At 43.2% G+C, this 18265-nt stretch overlaps 2 protein-coding genes across 2 annotated transcripts; both read right to left on the bottom strand.

The window, feature by feature from the left end:
- Window positions 1-1699: 1699 nt before the first annotated feature.
- Window positions 1700-5898, bottom strand: LOC139536767 (uncharacterized). Its single transcript, XM_071337375.1, has 5 exons — window positions 5338-5898; window positions 4938-5102; window positions 4483-4650; window positions 3964-4167; window positions 1700-3647 (listed from the first exon to the last, which is right to left on the bottom strand). The coding sequence occupies exons 1-5, from the start codon at window positions 5426-5428 to the stop codon at window positions 3634-3636; spliced, it is 642 nt and encodes a 213-aa protein (XP_071193476.1). The 5' UTR covers window positions 5429-5898; the 3' UTR covers window positions 1700-3633.
- Window positions 5899-6365: 467 nt separating this feature from the next.
- Window positions 6366-12851, bottom strand: hinfp (histone H4 transcription factor). The gene is made up of 9 exons (XM_071337373.1): window positions 12164-12851; window positions 11708-11934; window positions 9838-9949; window positions 9432-9584; window positions 9226-9303; window positions 8988-9108; window positions 8658-8796; window positions 8291-8415; window positions 6366-8048 (listed from the first exon to the last, which is right to left on the bottom strand). Exons 1-9 carry the CDS (start codon window positions 12327-12329, stop codon window positions 7712-7714), a joined length of 1458 nt encoding a protein of 485 aa, XP_071193474.1. The 5' UTR covers window positions 12330-12851; the 3' UTR covers window positions 6366-7711.
- Window positions 12852-18265: the final 5414 nt, after the last annotated feature.

The following is an 18265-nucleotide window of genomic DNA, read 5'->3' as shown; positions in this document are numbered from 1 at the left end:
CACTTTTATCCAAAGTAACAACACTCCACATTTTGGTATGTGACCCCATTGGGAATCGAAGTCACAACTCTGGTGTTGCTAGTGCCATGCTCTTATGAACTGAGCCATGTAAAGGACCACTACAGTACATAAGTACCATACAATAATGTAAAATACAATATAGATGGAAGATGTATGACTGCCATCCCCATAAGCATACTACTCTCCTTCAGGCCATGGATGAGGCATGCGACGATTTTGATCCAGACCTATGTGAGGCTTGGATTCGCCACGCCAAAAGCTTTTTCCCCCAGGTGCATGAAAAATGAGGATGCTCAAGACAGGTTTGATGCAAACTAGCACTAAACACTAATTCATTTGATTACATTGTGAAAGATGTCTTCAGTGATCACACATGGGATAGAAATGATGGAAATGTGATGTTCAGTCAATTTTAAAACAGGTAGTGCAAGCATATTGCCTAATGTAAAAACAGTGTAACGCACTGTAATTTACAGTACTGTTTCATACTACATATATTCAAAGGTATCTTACATTTTTTGCTATTACATTAACTGGTTGTTAAAATAATTAGTCATTATGTCGTGTTTTGGTGATTAAACCAATGTACTCATTGTATTTTTGTATTTCACAGTAGGATTATATTGTGGCTCAATGGTTGTGTGGTATGTCTCCTCCCCCCCAAAAAAATGGAACGCACAATGAAAGTTTTTGAACATAAGACTGGCTGCGTTACAAATGTTATAAGTTTGTAGTTTTGAAAATTCCCCACATAATACTTGTGAAAATAGTACCAAAGTGATAAAAAAAATATTTAAGAAACTGTGTTGCACCAGTTTCCAAGCCTTTGATGTTGGGACTGCAGCAACACCATGTGGTTATTATAGATATTAACACAGTCATGGGTTCTTTTGAGATTGTTGACATCGAGCACAACACAGCAATGCTAGGAAAAGCTTTAACAATAATAGATCATGTTTTGGCCCGTATTGAAACTCTGGATTTTGGAAAACTGCAGAAAAACATGTTTCAACAATACAATTATTGCAAAGCCTTCAGAAATCAACTGCTAATTTGATCAAGGAAATGAATGCATTAGAATAGAGCATAAAGCTCCCCGAGGTTATATCTGAGGAAGGATTAAGTCCACTTCGTGTCCACTGTCTCCAGGCTCTTTACCTTTATATTGTATTCACCTCATATTCCACCTGAGGGAACACAGGGTCAGAGGGCGAAGGTAGATCATTACTCAACATCAATGCAAATTTCCGCTTTATTATATCGATGGTTAGGGTTAGCACATCACTTTTTATTCACAACATGCTTGAAGAATGGCCTTGTGAAAAGACCTTAAATGGAGCAAAAGGGAACATTTGAAAGAAAAGCCATTTTCTTACGCGCAGTCTCGATTTGTCATTACGCGTGAGCTCTTAAAGAGCGTGCTGACCTTAAGCCACAATGCCTTTTGCTGAATGGATAAATAAGACACATAAACCATGACAACGTGGGGATGGAATGTGCTCAAACTGGGATCACTGGGGTCAGGTACAGTAGAAGAAGTGCTCTTGTGCGTGTGACAAAGCAAGAGACATCTGGATTGAGACGCAGGTAGAATCATCATAATGGCACCAAGACTTACGACTCTCCTCTCTGTGGCTCTTCTGCAGCTGTTGATACTGGGGACACTCGCACAGGGAGGTGAGTTCCAATGATATTTATTGGGTGCTCTGACATATTATAGTGGCCACATTCACATCTATATATTGTGTTGATATAGGTCGTGTCCTGCAAACAGTATCGCTCATGTCTGTTGATTGAATATGAAAGTAAATGTCTGCGTACACATTAAACTGTCACTAATACTACATAATGCTATTACTTGTCTTTAAGTTATGGTTATCATCGTTTCACATTGAACACTAAAGAGAGTACATACCCACTTGAAAGGTCATAATAAGCTTTCATTATCTTGGGTTCTTGTTGCATCTTGTAGGTCCAGTGAGGGTGGCAGTGCCTATCAGGCTGTCTGTGTGAGAGTGAGATGTCCAATGGAGAATTGGTTGGTCAGGTCTACTCCAGCTCTGTGGTGGAAGGGGGAGTACTATTGGGGCCCATGAGGAGACTGGAGGACACAGACCACGACTTTAAGTAAGGAACATTGGTCAGTATTAGCATCATTATTAACACTAATCACACATTTAAATACATTTTATTAGACAGAGGAGTCTATGTAATCTCTTGTATAAATCATACATTTTCAGGCTTAATTCTTATAAACTTTACAATTACATACTTCCAGAAATCAAAGTCAATTTCTCTTATCAAAAATGTGGTACGGTATGGTCAGTCATCATAGCCTATCCTGCCTTGTTGTGCACGATGAACTTACACTTGTTGCTCTCCATTTAATAGGTTCACAGGGAAAGAGTTACCCAGACTTCGGGCTGCCCCTGGAGCGTGTGAATTGAGTGGCTGGAAATGAGGCCAATCGGACCTCCCGGGAGCTACTGTCAAGAGTCCTCTGGGGTTCAGACCAGGATGGACGCAGGTTTGTGTGGGTCTAAAACAGTGCTTGTGAATCAGCTCTTATTCTTCCGTTCTCCCAGTATATACAACGCTTTTGTATTGTATTACATTCCATTCTGTGTGTAATAAGCGGTTGTTAGCGTAGCATTACTAAGACAAAATCCATGTTCGACTTGGTCATGTTCATTTCATTGCAGGAGTTGGCTGCTACAAACCCAAAGAAAAACAAACATATCCTGAGGCTCAGCTCTCGATCTAAACCACATCATTAAATAGAATGGATTCAAAATAGAATGAATCTAGATCCCTATGGTCTAAACACAAGAGTTGGATTTATAAGACAATGACAAATGATCAACAATTAACATTGTTAGTGAGGAAGTACCTTTGACTTTGGACAACCATCTACATCTTATAAGCAATACAGACAGTCCAACCAATGGCTGTAACATAAGGAGAAATGAAGATATACAATATTAACAAAGTGTATCCCCATCCATTTAGAAATACACATGGCATATCATGTATTCCAAGCTATCTCCACATGCAGTATAGTAAACATGCTGTTCGATAGTTAACCTGGTCCTCCTCTCTGACTTCCACCGACACCTCTGCTCTCCTCTGGGCTGCGGTGGGTAACAAGATTAAGGTCTCAGCTCAACAACGAGCTCATTCTAAGGTTCCAGGACGGATTGAATGAGCAGGTTTAGCTAAAGGACAACTCGTTAATCCCAAACAGAACCTCTACACTCGGAGAGGTCTCCCCCTCCATCGTCAAAACTGTTCATATACGCTGTACGATGAGTCCTTCACGTAGTCAGTGTCTTTGCCTCCACTGTGTTCTGTACGTTAACCCCATGAGGTTGTTGAGGTTAGGACCGCGGTCTCTCGCGACAGACTGTCATTAGTTCCACAGAGATGTCTCTCTAGGTTTCCCCTTTGATCCTCCTTCTGACGGCAGATGAAGCAGCAATAGGCCGATGAGGATTCGAGCATTGCGATTGAGATTCCAATGAGGATCTGGGATGTTAGGCTGTTCACTGATATTCCTTGTGATGGTTTTGAAATGCATATTCTAGTCACTCAATAGTGGAATTTGTCCGTCTTTTAACCTAAAGATGCTTAAAGATAAAACACATTGTGGGGAAGTGTTTTTTGTGTGGGACAAAGATTTTAGAACGTGTGAAATATGAATGGGTTACCTTAAGTTGGGATATAATACTTAATAAACACGGTGTGAACAAATGTAATGTAACAAGCTATTAACCACACTCATTTTAACCAGTACACATTTTAAGAACTCAAACCCATTCATTCATTCTTTGAAACCAACTAATCTGGTTTAACTTCATTGCCTGCTAGTTGACACGGCCAGTTATTTAGCTATCATCAGTCAATGGACTGTACCACTCAAGGGCGCGAAAGTTTACTACTTACCACAGGCGATGTGGCAATCACACAGGCACGTGTCACAGCGGGTGAACCAGCGCTTCCAGTCAGGATTCATCTTCCTGCAGTTGTCGATGCCGTAGCAGCCCTGCTTCAGAGGCCCCATGTAGGACTTCAGGGGACAGGTGGAGGAGCAGGTAGCCGTTTCTAGCTCCTTCTCCGTGATCTCCACACGGCCCTGACGACACACCCCTGGCCCAGGGAGAGAGGGAGGACAGGGGTAGAGGGGGTGGGGTGTGGAGGAGCAGAGACATGAGGTGGAGGTGAGAGAAGGAAAGAAAGGTAAAGGACTTGTACTAAAATGTGTGTTCCCTGGTGTTAAGGCAAAATTAATGGTGATCAATAAGCCTGCATGAACAAACAGGCTAGTCACTGAGACTGTGAATGTAGCCAGCTCACAGTAATGACATCGAACGCTACTTCTTCACACCTACAGGGAGTAGTGACGTGTAGTGGAGGCAAATCAGTGGGGTCTTTGATCACTATTGAACAAAACGGGAAACTCACTGAGACAGGAGGGTTTGGGGGTCCAGCCTCCATTGGATTGGCAGGCTCGGGCAGGGTCCCCTACCAATAGGAAGCCAGAGCGACAGGCGTACCGGACAACTGAGCCCACCCACCAGTCGTTCCCGTACACCATCCCGTTATAGTCCACGTCAGGCCTCCCACAGTTCACTGAACCACACAGGACAGAACAAACACCATAGAACAAGAGCAAACAGGACAAACATAGAGCATGTGCAAAGTAGAGAATAATCCACATGACTAATATACTGTATGAGAAGATAAAGGTAGTACAATGTATTTCCAATTTTAGTTTGATACATTTCAGTATACTGACAAATTCATTAATTTCCTGCTGTTAAGGAAAATACCATTTGATGGAATTGTTATGTAATTATTGTGAATGTGCTACACTACAGCAGGGTACGGCAGATACAGGTTACACGTGTGAGTGGTACCTCTGCAGAGGGATTTATAGCCAAACCAGCAGCAGTCAGAGTCCCCGCAGCGATCCTTCTTCAGTTCCTGGTGTCTCCCCTTACAACCTCCCATACAGATGGGGGCTGTGCCTGACCAGTAGGTGTCATCCACAGGTTCTGGCTCTGGAGTCGCCTCTGTCACACCTGAATCAGATCAGTTCCATCAGATAATATACACTAAGTTACCTGTCAAATCTGAATGAATCATTTCAATTTCATCAGATTACATACATTCTGGAGCTGACTAAAGTCACTTTGGATAAGACAAATCGCTAAATGACTAAAACGTATGTACTGAACCAAGGGTAAACCCCACGAAAGTTAGGCACTTTCATTCAATAACCATCGCGAGTAATACTGTTCTAGTAAAATATCTTACCGCTACCTTCCTCCTCCATTAACTCAGGCAGCTGTGTGAATACCCCGTGTGAGGACCCCAGGAGCAGTAGCAGCAGTGAGTACATTCTCATGGCTGCCTGTCTTCGGTCCCTCGGCAGCAGTCTCTACAAGCAGGAGAGGTAAACACCTCTCACAGCTCAGTTCTGAACCAAAGAAAAAGCATGGCGTGGATGTTAACGATTTTATCTTCAAACTTCCATTTAAATCGCCATTAAAAAAGGCACAGAAGCACGCTTAGTAGTCTTCAGGTGTTCTGCACGATCTTTCTCCATCTGCAGAAGGGTCCAGAGATAGCGACAGAGTACAGAAGCAGAGCACAGTGAGTGCTGCTTACACTAAGCTCCTAGGCCTGGTTAATCTTTTAAAACGCAGCCAACAACAACCCATCCACTACTACTCCCACACATATAATACTGCGTGCTGTGCTTACACAGAATCATAGCACGGGTTGCAGATATATTCATGTACATTATACAGTTTTGTATGGACGTGCAAGTGTCGTGTATAAGAAAAGGGAGGCGAGAAATAACAAGATATTGTTATAAGAATGGCTTTTCTTGAGTGCATTGCAATAGCTGCACGGACGGCTGTAAACTTACTAGAGCAAAAAGTATTGATTCCATCTCTGTTGAATAGAGTGGCAACAATCAAGAGCGTCTGAACATCCTATTTCAGTCCTGTACATAGCCTCTCTGTGTCTGCCAGTCTTGTCCATCATTGGAGGACGTGTCTGACGGGCAACAAGCCGGATGTAAGAGCACCACTAAGTGGATTAGATTCTAGGCCAGAGAACGCTCTCTCTTTCACACCACGCACACGCAGTAAATCTATTTCTGTAGGATAATTAAGCGCAAAATATTGATAAGTATTACACACCACGTTCTGCTTCACTTGATAGAGAATCATCAGTTCACATCTACACGCAATGTTCTGAAATGTGCATACAAACTAAATATACAAGCTCTAAAAAAGGTGAGTGACAGCAATGCAAAATACGATACAAGCCAATAAAAAGCACAATCTGTTTATTGCGCAGAACAAAAAACTAAAATGTCAAATCAAACAGCTGAGGGGTATAATAGAAAGCAGGATCAATGAGTTAGCCAGCCAACTTAGATAAACAACCAGCAATAACTATAGGATTTTCTGGTTCAACACTTTTTTTTTATAAACTTGAATCAATTGTGTTCCCAACACATTTTTGTTGTAGCCCTGGACAAGCACACCCGATTCAACTAATCATCAAACCCTCAATGAGTTGAATTAGATGAAATTCCCCAGAGCAACAACAAAATTGTGTGTTGGTGGGTGTATTCGAGGACTGGAGTTGGAAAACACTGAATTAAGGCGTCCGCATGCTTCCCAGCCAAAACAATTTGGCAGAGTTTGCGCATATATTAAGATTACATTTTGTGACGTTTTTGTTCGTTTGTCCAGTCACAAAAACTATTCTGGAGGCAAGCCGAAGTTCACACCCCTTTGTCTGCGATTGGTCAACAGTATGGATTCTTGAATAGTCTTTGTTGTCATTCAACGAGAGACGACTCATTTTCATGCACATTTTTTCCTTTGAAAAAAATACTGCAAACATCTTAGTTAGATGTAAAATTGCACGACTAAGATCTCTTCGTCAAACACATCCAAGATTAATGACAGATTTCCTGAGTCATCTTAGATTCATTCTGAATAGACAAACAGTACCATTGTCACTTTTTTCCCTCATCTTTCAAGCAACGGTCGTTTAAGGGAGTATGCGAGCACACTCATTCGGTTAGCTAAGTTTGGCCAGGTGCCAGCCGAACTGAAGCATGCTGACGCCTTTAGACCAACCCATTTCAACCCCCCCCCCCCCCCCCCCACCAAAAAATATATAACAAGTTATATAAGACTACTTAGTCAGCTGGCTAACTCATTGATCCTGCTTTATAGTATATCACTATGAAGTACATTCAGCTCAAAGTTGTTCATAATGCAAAACATAGCAACTGTCTCGGTCGCCAACAACGGCAGATCAGACGTTGGAAAACAGCCCAAGAAATCACATCCACAATATCACCTCCATATCTTCTGACAAAGTGCTATGAGGAGTGTGGGCCCCTGCAGTGAGGGCAGGTAAGGCCAGTCCTGCTGGTTAAATCCCAATATTTAGGAGCCACTGTTCACTTCAATCCATATCATGTGAATCCTTGAAGAGTTCCCCCCTCCTCGTACTCAGTAGACAGGTGTGCTCAAAAACCGGTAAAGCTCTCCCGTCTTTCCCTTAGTCCTGGTGCCTCTGTGCTGTGTCACTGCTCAGAATCTCAGAGGAACAAGCCATTAGATGAGCAGCGTGTCCATGTGAGGAGTTGTAGTGGTCACGCTACCTGCATGCCCAGCTGCTGAGCAGTGTCCTGTAGCTGCAGGATCACAGTGTCCTCCCCCGCCTGAGACGAGTCCCCCCCAGTCAAATCATAGAACACACCCTCTCCCTGCTCCCCCTCCAACAGCACCCCTCTCAGCTCCACCTGGACCTCCGTGGAGTGTGCTACTACCCTGGCATCCTCCCCAGGCCCCAGGATATCTGTCCGGGCAGCGTCCTCCCCCTCCCCCTCGTGGCCCTCCGGTCTCTCTCTCATCAGTTGCTCAGTCAGCTCCACGCTCTCATAGCGGATCAGCTGCAGACGCATGAAGCCGTCCTCGTGCTCTCTATACCTGGGAGAGAAGACAGACGGAGGTGTTAGCCACAAGACCAAAATGATGCCCGAACGATGCTCGAGACTTTCTCATTCAACTAGTAATGATTCTGGAGTCAAACTACTTACAATGAACGAGGCCTTGTTAATACAGACCGTCTCCACATAAACATGCTGTTCGATGCAATCTCAACCACATGCACTTTAGAATTGGTTGTCCTAGTATGCTGGCTATAAATGTTACGCTTGCTATGTCGGTACCTGAATCGGGGGTGCCCAGGGGGCCATTTGAACTGGTGCTTCTTGCGGAGGTGGGCAGTGAGGTTGTTTCCCCTAGTGAAGCACTGCTCACAGACATGACACTTGTAGCGAGCCACAAAATCTCCCTGAGTGGTCAACACAAAAAGCAAACATCTTAGAAAATAGGTCACGCACAGTTTTGGAATTGATCACAATATAGTTGTTTTTTCATGCCTAACTTACCATATAGAGCTGACACAAACCGTACTGGGCTGGCTTCATATTGTCCTTCTCAGCACATTTCCACCAACTATGATGGACGCATAACCAGGCCAGTGCAGTACAGCAGTGTAAAAACGGTAAACATTTGTAAATCTCCCCAACTCACCTCGTGTACTTTCTTGTAGTGGTTCTTGATGGAGTGCAGTGAGCGTGTGGTGTAGTCACAGTTGCTGAAGTCACAGCGGTAGGCCGGCTCAGTGCTGTGGGTGTCCAGGTGTTTACGAAGGTCGATCAGGTTCTTACAGCTGAGGAAAGAAACACACACACCACAGGAAAGACTGGTTAGGACGGGTTCTGCCTATACTATCGTTAACACTTGCACACACTAAACAGCTACTCCTTCAATATAATTCACTTTCATAATATGGCGTTGGCTTATATTACTGACCGGGAGTCCTGGGCATTACCTAAGTATTTGCCTCATTTACGAACCTACCTGTACTCGCAGTATTCACAGCTGTAAGGCTTCTCGTTGCTATGGCGGAACTTGATGTGGTTCCGCAGCGATGAGGGGGATGGGCAGGTCATGTCACACAATGGACACTTGTAGTGATTTACTAACAGCAGAGAAGGAGAGAGAAGAAGAAAATATACAGATCGGAGCACAGTTCTAGTGGGCATCAAACGACAGCAACGTGTAATAGAAATACAAAAGGGAGTTCCAAGGGACTGACCATGATTCCTCATGTGGTCCCGCAGTAGTCTCTCTGTTGCAAAGCGCTTAGAGCAGTGGGAGCACTGGAACCTCTGACCTAGGAGAGACAAGGGACCACAGACACACAGTTATCGTCAGTCATTAAGTAAATGTGTTATTGGGTTATACTCCACAATGTTAGCAAAGCCATTCATCCAATCCACCCCTGACCTTCCCCCCTCTCACCCTCGATGGTGGTCTGCCGCCTGATGTGGTCAAAGAACTTGGTGTTGTTGGCAAACATCCCTCCACAGATTGGGCAGGCCACCACCTTCTCCCCAGTGTGGCTCCGCAGGTGCTCCCGCAGCTTAAAACGCCCTTTAAACGTGGCCTCGCAGTCTGGAGAAAAGTCAGGGGGAAAACAAGTACAGGTGATTCCCTCAGTAGCAGTTACACTCTGATTGCAGGTCACAGGTCACATGACATCGGTAATAGCCTGCGTTTACCTATTTTATCCACCCTCAATTCCAAAGGAATCAAAAACCCCACATCCTTCAATTGAAACATACAGACACCTCGGTTTCTCCTGAAAAGTTGCAAACTAGCCCGTGTTAATCACTGCTGCCATTTTTACAGGGGTCAGTGGACTCACCCTTCCAGCCACAGTGCACCAGGAGCTCCTTATCAGCAGAGGGTACATCCATACACATACTGTGCATCTCCACATGGCGGTAGAACCACTCTGGGTTGGCAAGGGAAGGTTGCTGCAAACACATACACACAAAAACACGTCGCTCTCATCGTAATGAACATATTAAGACCGACAAATGTGTGAAAAATTCACCACTTAAACTGATATGCTTAAAATCGGTCCACATGAATAGATTTGAGCCCATCTAAATGATAGATTTGTGTGTGTGTGTTTCGTGCTTGGCTGTTCACGTCCCTGGTCTATGCCCGGCTTAATGGCCAAGGCTTTCGACTCTGTCAATCACCATATTCTTATCGGCAGACTCAGTAGCCTCGGTTTTTCTAATGACTGCCTTGCCTGGTTCACCAACTACTTTGCAGACAGAGTTCTGTGTGTCAAATCGGAGGGCATGTTGTCCGGTCCTCTGGCAGTCTCTATGGGGGTACCACAGGGTTCAATTCTCGGGCCGACTCTTTTCTCTGTATACATCAATGATGTTGCTCTTGCTGCGGGCGATTCCCTGATCCACCTCTACGCAGACGACACCATTCTATATACTTCCGGCCCTTCCTTGGACACTGTACTATCTAACCTCCAAACGAGCTTCAATGCCATACAACACTCCTTCCGTGGCCTCCAACTGCTCTTAAACGCTAGTAAAACCAAATGCATGCTTTTCAACCGTTCGCTGCCTGCACCCGCACGCCCGACTAGCATCACCACCCTGGACGGTTCCGACCTAGAATATGTGGACATCTATAAGTACCTAGGTGTCTGGCTAGACTGCAAACTCTCCTTCCAGACTCATATCAAACATCTCCAATCCAAAATCAAAGCAAGAATCGGCTTTCTATTCCGCAACAAAGCCTCCTTCACTCACGCCGCCAAACTTACCCTAGTAAAACTGACTATCCTACCGATCCTCGACTTCGGCGATGTCATCTACAAAATAGCTTCCAATACTCTACTCAGCAAACTGGATGCAGTTTATCACAGTGCCATTCGTTTTGTTACTAAAGCACCTTATACGACCCACCACTGCGACCTGTATGCCCTAGTCGGCTGGCCCTCGCTACATGTTCGTCGTCAGACCCACTGGCTCCAGGTCATCTACAAGGCTATGCTAGGTAAAGTGCCGCCTTATCTCAGTTCACTGGTCACGATGGCTACACCCACCCGCAACACGCGCTCCAGCAGGTGTATCTCACTGATCATCCCTAAAGCCAAAACCTCATTTGGACGCCTTTCCTTCCAGTTCTCTGCTGCCTGCGACTGGAACGAATTGCAAAAATCTCTGAAGTTGGAGACTTTTATCTCCCTCAACAACTTTAAAAATCTGCTATCCGAGCAGCTAACCGATCGCTGCAGCTGTACATAGTCCATCTGTAAACTACCCACCCAATTTACCTACCTCACCCCCCATACTGCTTTTATTTATTTACTTTTTTGCTCTTTTGCACACCAGTATCTCTTCTTGCACATGATCATCTGATGATTTATCACTCCAGTGTTAATCTGCTAAATTGTAATTATTCGATTTATTGCCTACCTCATGCCTTTTGCACACATTGTATATAGATTCTCTTTTTTTTTTTCTACCATGTTATTGACTTGTTTATTGTTTACTCCATGTGTAACTCTGTGTTGTCTGTTCACACTGCTATGCTTTATCTTGGCCAGGTCGCAGTTGCAAATGAGAACTTGTTCTCAACTAGCCTACCTGGTTAAATAAAGGTGAAATAAATAAAATAAAAAAATAAAAATGCTATGTCGGTCTGTCCACAAGCTTCACATCTAAACTTAGATATAACGCACAACAACAGTGTCTCACCTCACATTGCTCCCACTGGCAGATAAAGTTGTCTGTGATGTCAGGCACGATGTTGCGGTTGTGGAGGCCAATGGTGCAGGTGCCGATGCTGGGCTGGGCCTTGAGTACCCCCTGGCCCCACTGCTTCAGCTTGGTGTGGTAACAGTGGAAATAGACGTGGCGCTTAAACTCCTCAGCACTCTCCACAGAGCAGAACCCACACTCTTTCCATAGACAGCTGTGTTCCTCTAGTGACATAAAACGGACAAGATACATGCATATGGCATTGTACAACATGAGTGTCTTCCACAATAGCCTTTGCTAACTACTTTATCTCAAATAAAATGAAGGTTTGACTTCTCTTTCTCCTGGCTTTTCCTCTCTTATGTATTGTATCTCTCACACAGAGCGTCACTCCACGTCGGAGGTACAGTGGCTGTGAAAAGAGAGTAATCCATGCTCCCCTTGCCCGCTCACCAAATGAGTAATTTCCCCCGTCCTCTATGTCCAGCGCCTTGAGGTGACCCTCCACATGCTCGCAGAACTCCTGCATCCGATCGAACGACTCTTGACAGGACCCCCACTCACACGCCAACTCCAGCGGCGAGTCCTCTTTTCTCGCCCGTTTGCTTGCAGGAGGCATCGAATCTCACACTATACGTTCACATGAACGGTCGTGTCTAACGCAAAAAGCTAACCTTATATGAAAACGAAAATGTCCTTGCTAACAAACGGTAGCTAAGCTAGGAATTAGCAAATTAGCTAACTAACGGCAGTAGTATCCACGTGTGACAACGTTATGATATCGTGTTGAAAAGTAATGTAGCTAGCAAGAAACGATTTTAATGAAAAATCGAAAACACAATTGCTCAATTATTTAGACTAGAAAGAATAACCAAATATACAATTGAACTAGCTAACCTGGATGTTGTTAGACAAATTTTTCGCGATGAGTTACTGAGCTCCTATAACAAATCTTCACCTTCTTCTTCGTTGGAATTGGGTTGGCGGGTCGCATTCTACTTTCAAGGTGCATACATCGCCAGCTACTGTACTGGAATGTAAGGCCAGTCAAGACCTAACTACATTAAATTCTCTTCATTAGTCCTGTTCCACTACACCACTTCCTTCCCGTTTCCTCCCCCCACTCAGTGGCGACCCATCATTCAGGGCAGGTGGGGAGTTTTGAGGCCCACATTTTCAGCAAAAAATACAACAATAAAAATTGGCATTAAGACATGTCACATATCAGTTTGCAAACCATGTAAAAAATAATATATCATTGAGTTAATAAAACCATTTTTGTTTTCTTGAGTAAGGCAGCTCCAAAATGCAGGTGTTTCAGCCAAGCTCAGTGCTTTCTGTGGTGGTGGGGCAAGCCAGCAGAAAATACGGAGCATTGCGCCATGATTGGCTCAGTGCTCTGTCACTCATGGGGACACTACGTCAGCTCGAAAGTCTAAGGGTAAACTATGGAAATTCTAGCCCTTTGGGTGCTGCCATAGAGTTACATTAGAAGTGCTCATCCAAGAAGGCTCACTGTTGTTATATGATAAAATTAAGTCAAATCACGTTATATGTACAGTAGCTTTGATTGGACTGAACATGTCAACATCATACTTTTAAAATCTTAGCTTGTAGTCATCATGAATCAAGTCGACAATCTACTGGCAAATCCTTTTCAGTCCTTGTCGTATGAATATAATTAATGAAGAGAAATTACAGATAAAATGTATTGGTGCTCATCGGCCATTGGACATAAACATTACACAACAAGTTGAAAATCGCAAATTCAACAATGCGTGGTTTAGAAGGAAGTGAGCACAGCACAACAAGGTGAGTACAAAAATGTATTGCATGCTGCTGCATATATGATATAATATGCCAGGTATATATGTACAGTTGAAGTCGGAATTTTACATACACTTAGGTTGGAGAAATTAAAACTCGATTTACAACCACTCCACAAATTTCTTGTTAACAAACTATAGTTTTGGCAAGTCGGTTAGGACATCTACTTGGTGCATGACACAAGTAATTTTCCCAACAATTGTTTACAGACTAATTATTTCACTTATTTCACTGTATCACAATTCCAGTAGGTCAGAAGTTTACATACACTAAGTTGATTGTGCCTTTAAACAGCTTGGAAAATTCCAGAAAATGACGTCATGGCTTTAGAAGTTTCTGATATGCTAATTGACATAATTTGAGTCAATTGGAGGTGTACTTGTGGATGTATTTCAAGGCCTACCTTCAAACTCAGTGTCTCTTTGCTTGACATCATGGGAAAATCTCAGAAGACCTCCACAAGTCTGGTTCATGTCTTGGGAGCAATTTCCAAACACCTGAAGGTACCACGTTCATCTGTACAAACAATAGTACACAAGTATAAACACCATGGGACCACGCAGCGATCATACCGCTCAGGAAGGAGATGCATTCTGTCTCCTAAAGATGAGTGCAAATCAATCCCAGAACAGCAAAAGACCTTGTAAAGATGCTGGAGGAAACAGGTACAAAAGTATCTATATCCACAGTAAAACGAGTCCTATATCCACATAACCTGAAAGGCCGCTCAGCAAGGAAGAAGCCACTGCTCCAAAACCGCCATAAAAAAGCCTGACTATGGTTAGCAACTGCACATGGGGACAAAGATTGTACTTTTTTGAGAAATGTCCTCTGGTCTGATGAAACAAAAATAGAACTGTTTGGCCATAATGACCATCGTTATGTTTGGAGGAAAAAGGGGGAGTCTTGCAAGCCGAAGAACACCATCCCAACTGTACGTAGCATTAGAAATAAGGTTAATGAAATCCTTCATATATTTGCCATTTCTTAGACTCACTTAGATAATTTATTTGATGATACAGCAGTAGCAACACATTCCTGTCTCTTCTGTAGACGAGACAGAAATGCTTATGGGGGAGGTGTTGCTGTATATATTCAGAGCCATATCCCTGTATTGCTTAGAGAAGATCTTATGGCAAGTGTTATTGAAGTCTTGTGCTTTCAGGTTCACCTGGCACATCTAAAGCCTTTTCTTTTGTGGTGTTGCTATAGGCCACCAAGTGCTAACAGTCAGTATCTAAATAATATGTGTGAAATGTTTGATAGTGTATGTGATGCAAACAGGGAGGTCTACTTTCTTGGGGACCTGAATATCGACTGGTTTTCATCAAGCTGTCCACTCAAGAGGAAGCTTCTCACTGTAACCAGTGCCTGTAATCTGGTTCAGGTTATTAATCAACCTAACCAGGATGTTTACAACACTACAGGAACAAGATCATCCACATGTATTGATCACATTTTTACTAATACTGTAGAACTTTATTCTGAAGCTGTATCCATACAAATTGAATGTAGTGATCACAATATAGTGGCTACATCCAGGAAGGTAATTTGGCTACCCAACAAAAGTGTTAAAGCGGCCTTTACTGTGTCTAACGGTAGACATATCAGCTTGATGCCAGCGCTTAGCAAAATGTTCAAAAAAATTGTGTTTGACCAAATACAATGCTATTTCTCTGTAAACAAATTAACAACAGACTTTCAGCATGCTTATAGAGAAGGGCACTCAACATGTACTGCAATGACACAAATGACTGATGATTGGTTGAAAAATTTGATTTGATAAGCTGTACTGTTAGATCGTGGATTCAGAGCTATCTAATAGAACTCAGATAGTTTTCTTTAATGGAAGCTTCTCTAATGTCAAACATGTAAAGTGCTGTGTACCGCAGAGCAGCTCTCTAGGCCATCTACTCTTTTCAATTTTTTTTGCCAATGACCTGCCACTGGCATTAAACAAAGCATGTGTGTTCATGTATGCCGATGACTCAACCATATACGCATCAGCAACCACAACTAATGAAGTCATTTAAACCCTTAACAAAGAGTTGCAAGATGTTTTGGAATGGGTGGCCAGTAATAAACTGGTCCTGAACATCTCTAAAACTAAGAGCAAATCATTCCCCAAGTTCTAGACTTCAGCTGAGTCTGGTAATGAATGGTGTGGCTGTTGAACAAGTTGAGGAGACTCAATTACTTGGTTTTACCTTAGATTGTAAACCGTCATGGTCAAAACATATACTGTCGATTCAATGATTGTAAAGATGGGGAGAGGTCTGTCCGTAATAAAGAGAGCTCTGCTTTTTTGACACCACACTCCGCAATGCAAGCCCTGCAGACTCTCGTTTTATATTTTATCAGACATGCAACCAGGGGTCTTTTCACAGTCCCCAGGTTCAGAACAAATTCAAGGAAACGTACAGTATTATAAAGAGTCATGAGTGCATGGAACTCCCTTCCATCTTATATAGCGCAAGTGAACAGAAAACCTGGTTTCAAAAAAACAAATAAAGCAACACCTCACGGCACAACTCCTCTCCCGCATGTGACCTACTTGTTGTTTGTATGTAAATATGTAAATTGTAAAGTATTTTGTCTGTAATGTATTTCTCGTTACGTGTCGGACCCCAGTAAGACTAGCTGTCGCCATTGGCGTCGGCTAATGGGGATTATAATACGTCAAATCAAAATCACATAGATTCTAATTCTAAATGTAATTTCACCAACCATGCTGTTGGTGGCGGTGACGCACCATCCTCTCTGGCACAATTCGACCTGTCTGAGCTCATGTCTCACAGCGTCTGTGGCATGAGACGGTATCTGCTGGAGACAGACCCTAATGGGACCGCCTGCCTGTCTGCCTTTCGGACAACGACTCCCAATGTCCCAAAGCCCAGACTACGTTAGGGCGGAGTCAAAACCATCTCGTCATTATATACAGTATTTCCAAAGACAGTACCAAAGATTTTTTATAACTAACCCAAGATGGACCACATCCTGTCGTTTCAAATGGGAACAAATTATTCATATTGGGCAGAACAATCAAGGAGGGGGGCAGAGCCAACCACGAGCTAGCGAGATCCAATTGGCGGTTCTAGCATGTATTTTCTTATTTTCGTTAGGGAACGCCTACTCTGTGAAGTGAGCATGTGCAATAACTAAATTCGCCCTTGCATTCATAAACAACGCAATTTTTTACAACTTTGGAAAAGGGTAAAATCTACGAACTGTCCATAACCGATATGAGTTTTGGGAACAGAAAACTGTGTTGAGATAAAATGTTTCATTGATGAAAATATTTGCATAATGTCGACCAAAATCCATCTCCATCTTCTCCCACTGCCGGCCACTGGGCTTCCTCTCATCACCATATTTGGTAGTGAGTGGAAACAACTGGATGCTTCACACTTATACATCCGGTGAAATATCTGGCACATTGTTCTGTGACAGTACTGTTCATAGTCAGTAACCTAACATAGCAGGCATAGAAAGACGCCTGAGCAGAGTTCCCAAACGGAAGTTAGGTTGAAAATACTATTTCCCTGAAAACCGGCAACATCCACTTTCTGCCAGTGCGCTTTCTGTCCAATTAACCTAACGTAGTACGTCTTTCTTTCTGATCCTGACTAGAGAAAAAAAACTGTCAGGGGAGGTTCTCTTCTGCACCTAGAGGCCGGAGAGGGAGCACACATGACAATATGTGTGTGAACAACAAGCACAACTCCGATATAAAGTTGCCAAATGTCACGTGCGTCCACTTATATCAGTGCATTCATAACAACCTAACCATTCCAAAATGTACATTCGACCAAATAAGTCTCATGTAGAAAATTAGCAATTACATTTTTGTTGACCAAATTCGACACTCTCATTGACCTCCATACAAAAATTCCTCACTTCGTGGTCTCATTTTCATGGACAGATTTTGGGCGGAGTAAACCTTCTTGAGTCCCTCTCTGGTGTTTCCTTGATAACATCCAAAAGCAGAAGGTTTTGGGGACAGTCCTACCCTAAACCCTAACCTTAACACCTACCCTACCCTACCCTAACCTGAACCATAACCCTTACCTAACCCAAACCTTAACCATTGAAAATGTCTACTTCAATAGTATGTGTAGTGAAGGTTGTGATGTACCTTGAGTCTGGATGTAACTTGGATTTTTAGTGTGTCAAGCTGCTGTTTAACTTTTTCTCTCATGTGAAAAGGTATCCTCCTGTGTGGTTGTACTGCTGGTTGCACTGTGTCATCAATGTGCAGCTTCACTTGAAAGTCTTTGAGTTTTCCTATACCTTGGAAGAGGTCCTGGTATTCATTGGTAAGCTGGCTTATGGATGAACCATCAGCTGGTTCACTTGGAGTGGATAGAGAGTTGATTCTTTTTAGAAGTCCAATGTCTGTAGTAGTGAGCCAGAGTCACCTTTGATTGGTTGTCACCTTTGATTGTCACCTTTGATTTGATAGAAAGTGGTATCTACCATCTTAGTCTTGGAGCGGACTGGTGCTGTGAATTGTCCTCTCAGTGGAAGCGGTTCGGATGGGCCATAAGCAAAGATGTTTGCATTGGCCTGTTTTAATTCACAGCTGGGCATTAACTTGTCAAATGTGACATCATCAACAATGGTAACACTTGCTCCCGAATCAATAATAACATCCACAGTTGTGTTCATAATGGTAACTTGGATGTGTGGTTGCGACGGTTTCTGTAGTGTACACACAACATACACATA

Source organism: Salvelinus alpinus, chromosome 13 (assembly GCF_045679555.1).
Source record: "Salvelinus alpinus chromosome 13, SLU_Salpinus.1, whole genome shotgun sequence".
Lineage (NCBI taxonomy): Eukaryota > Metazoa > Chordata > Actinopteri > Salmoniformes > Salmonidae > Salvelinus > Salvelinus alpinus.
The sequence above is the reverse complement of the archived record's forward strand: the minus strand, read 5'-3'. Positions and strand labels throughout refer to the sequence as shown.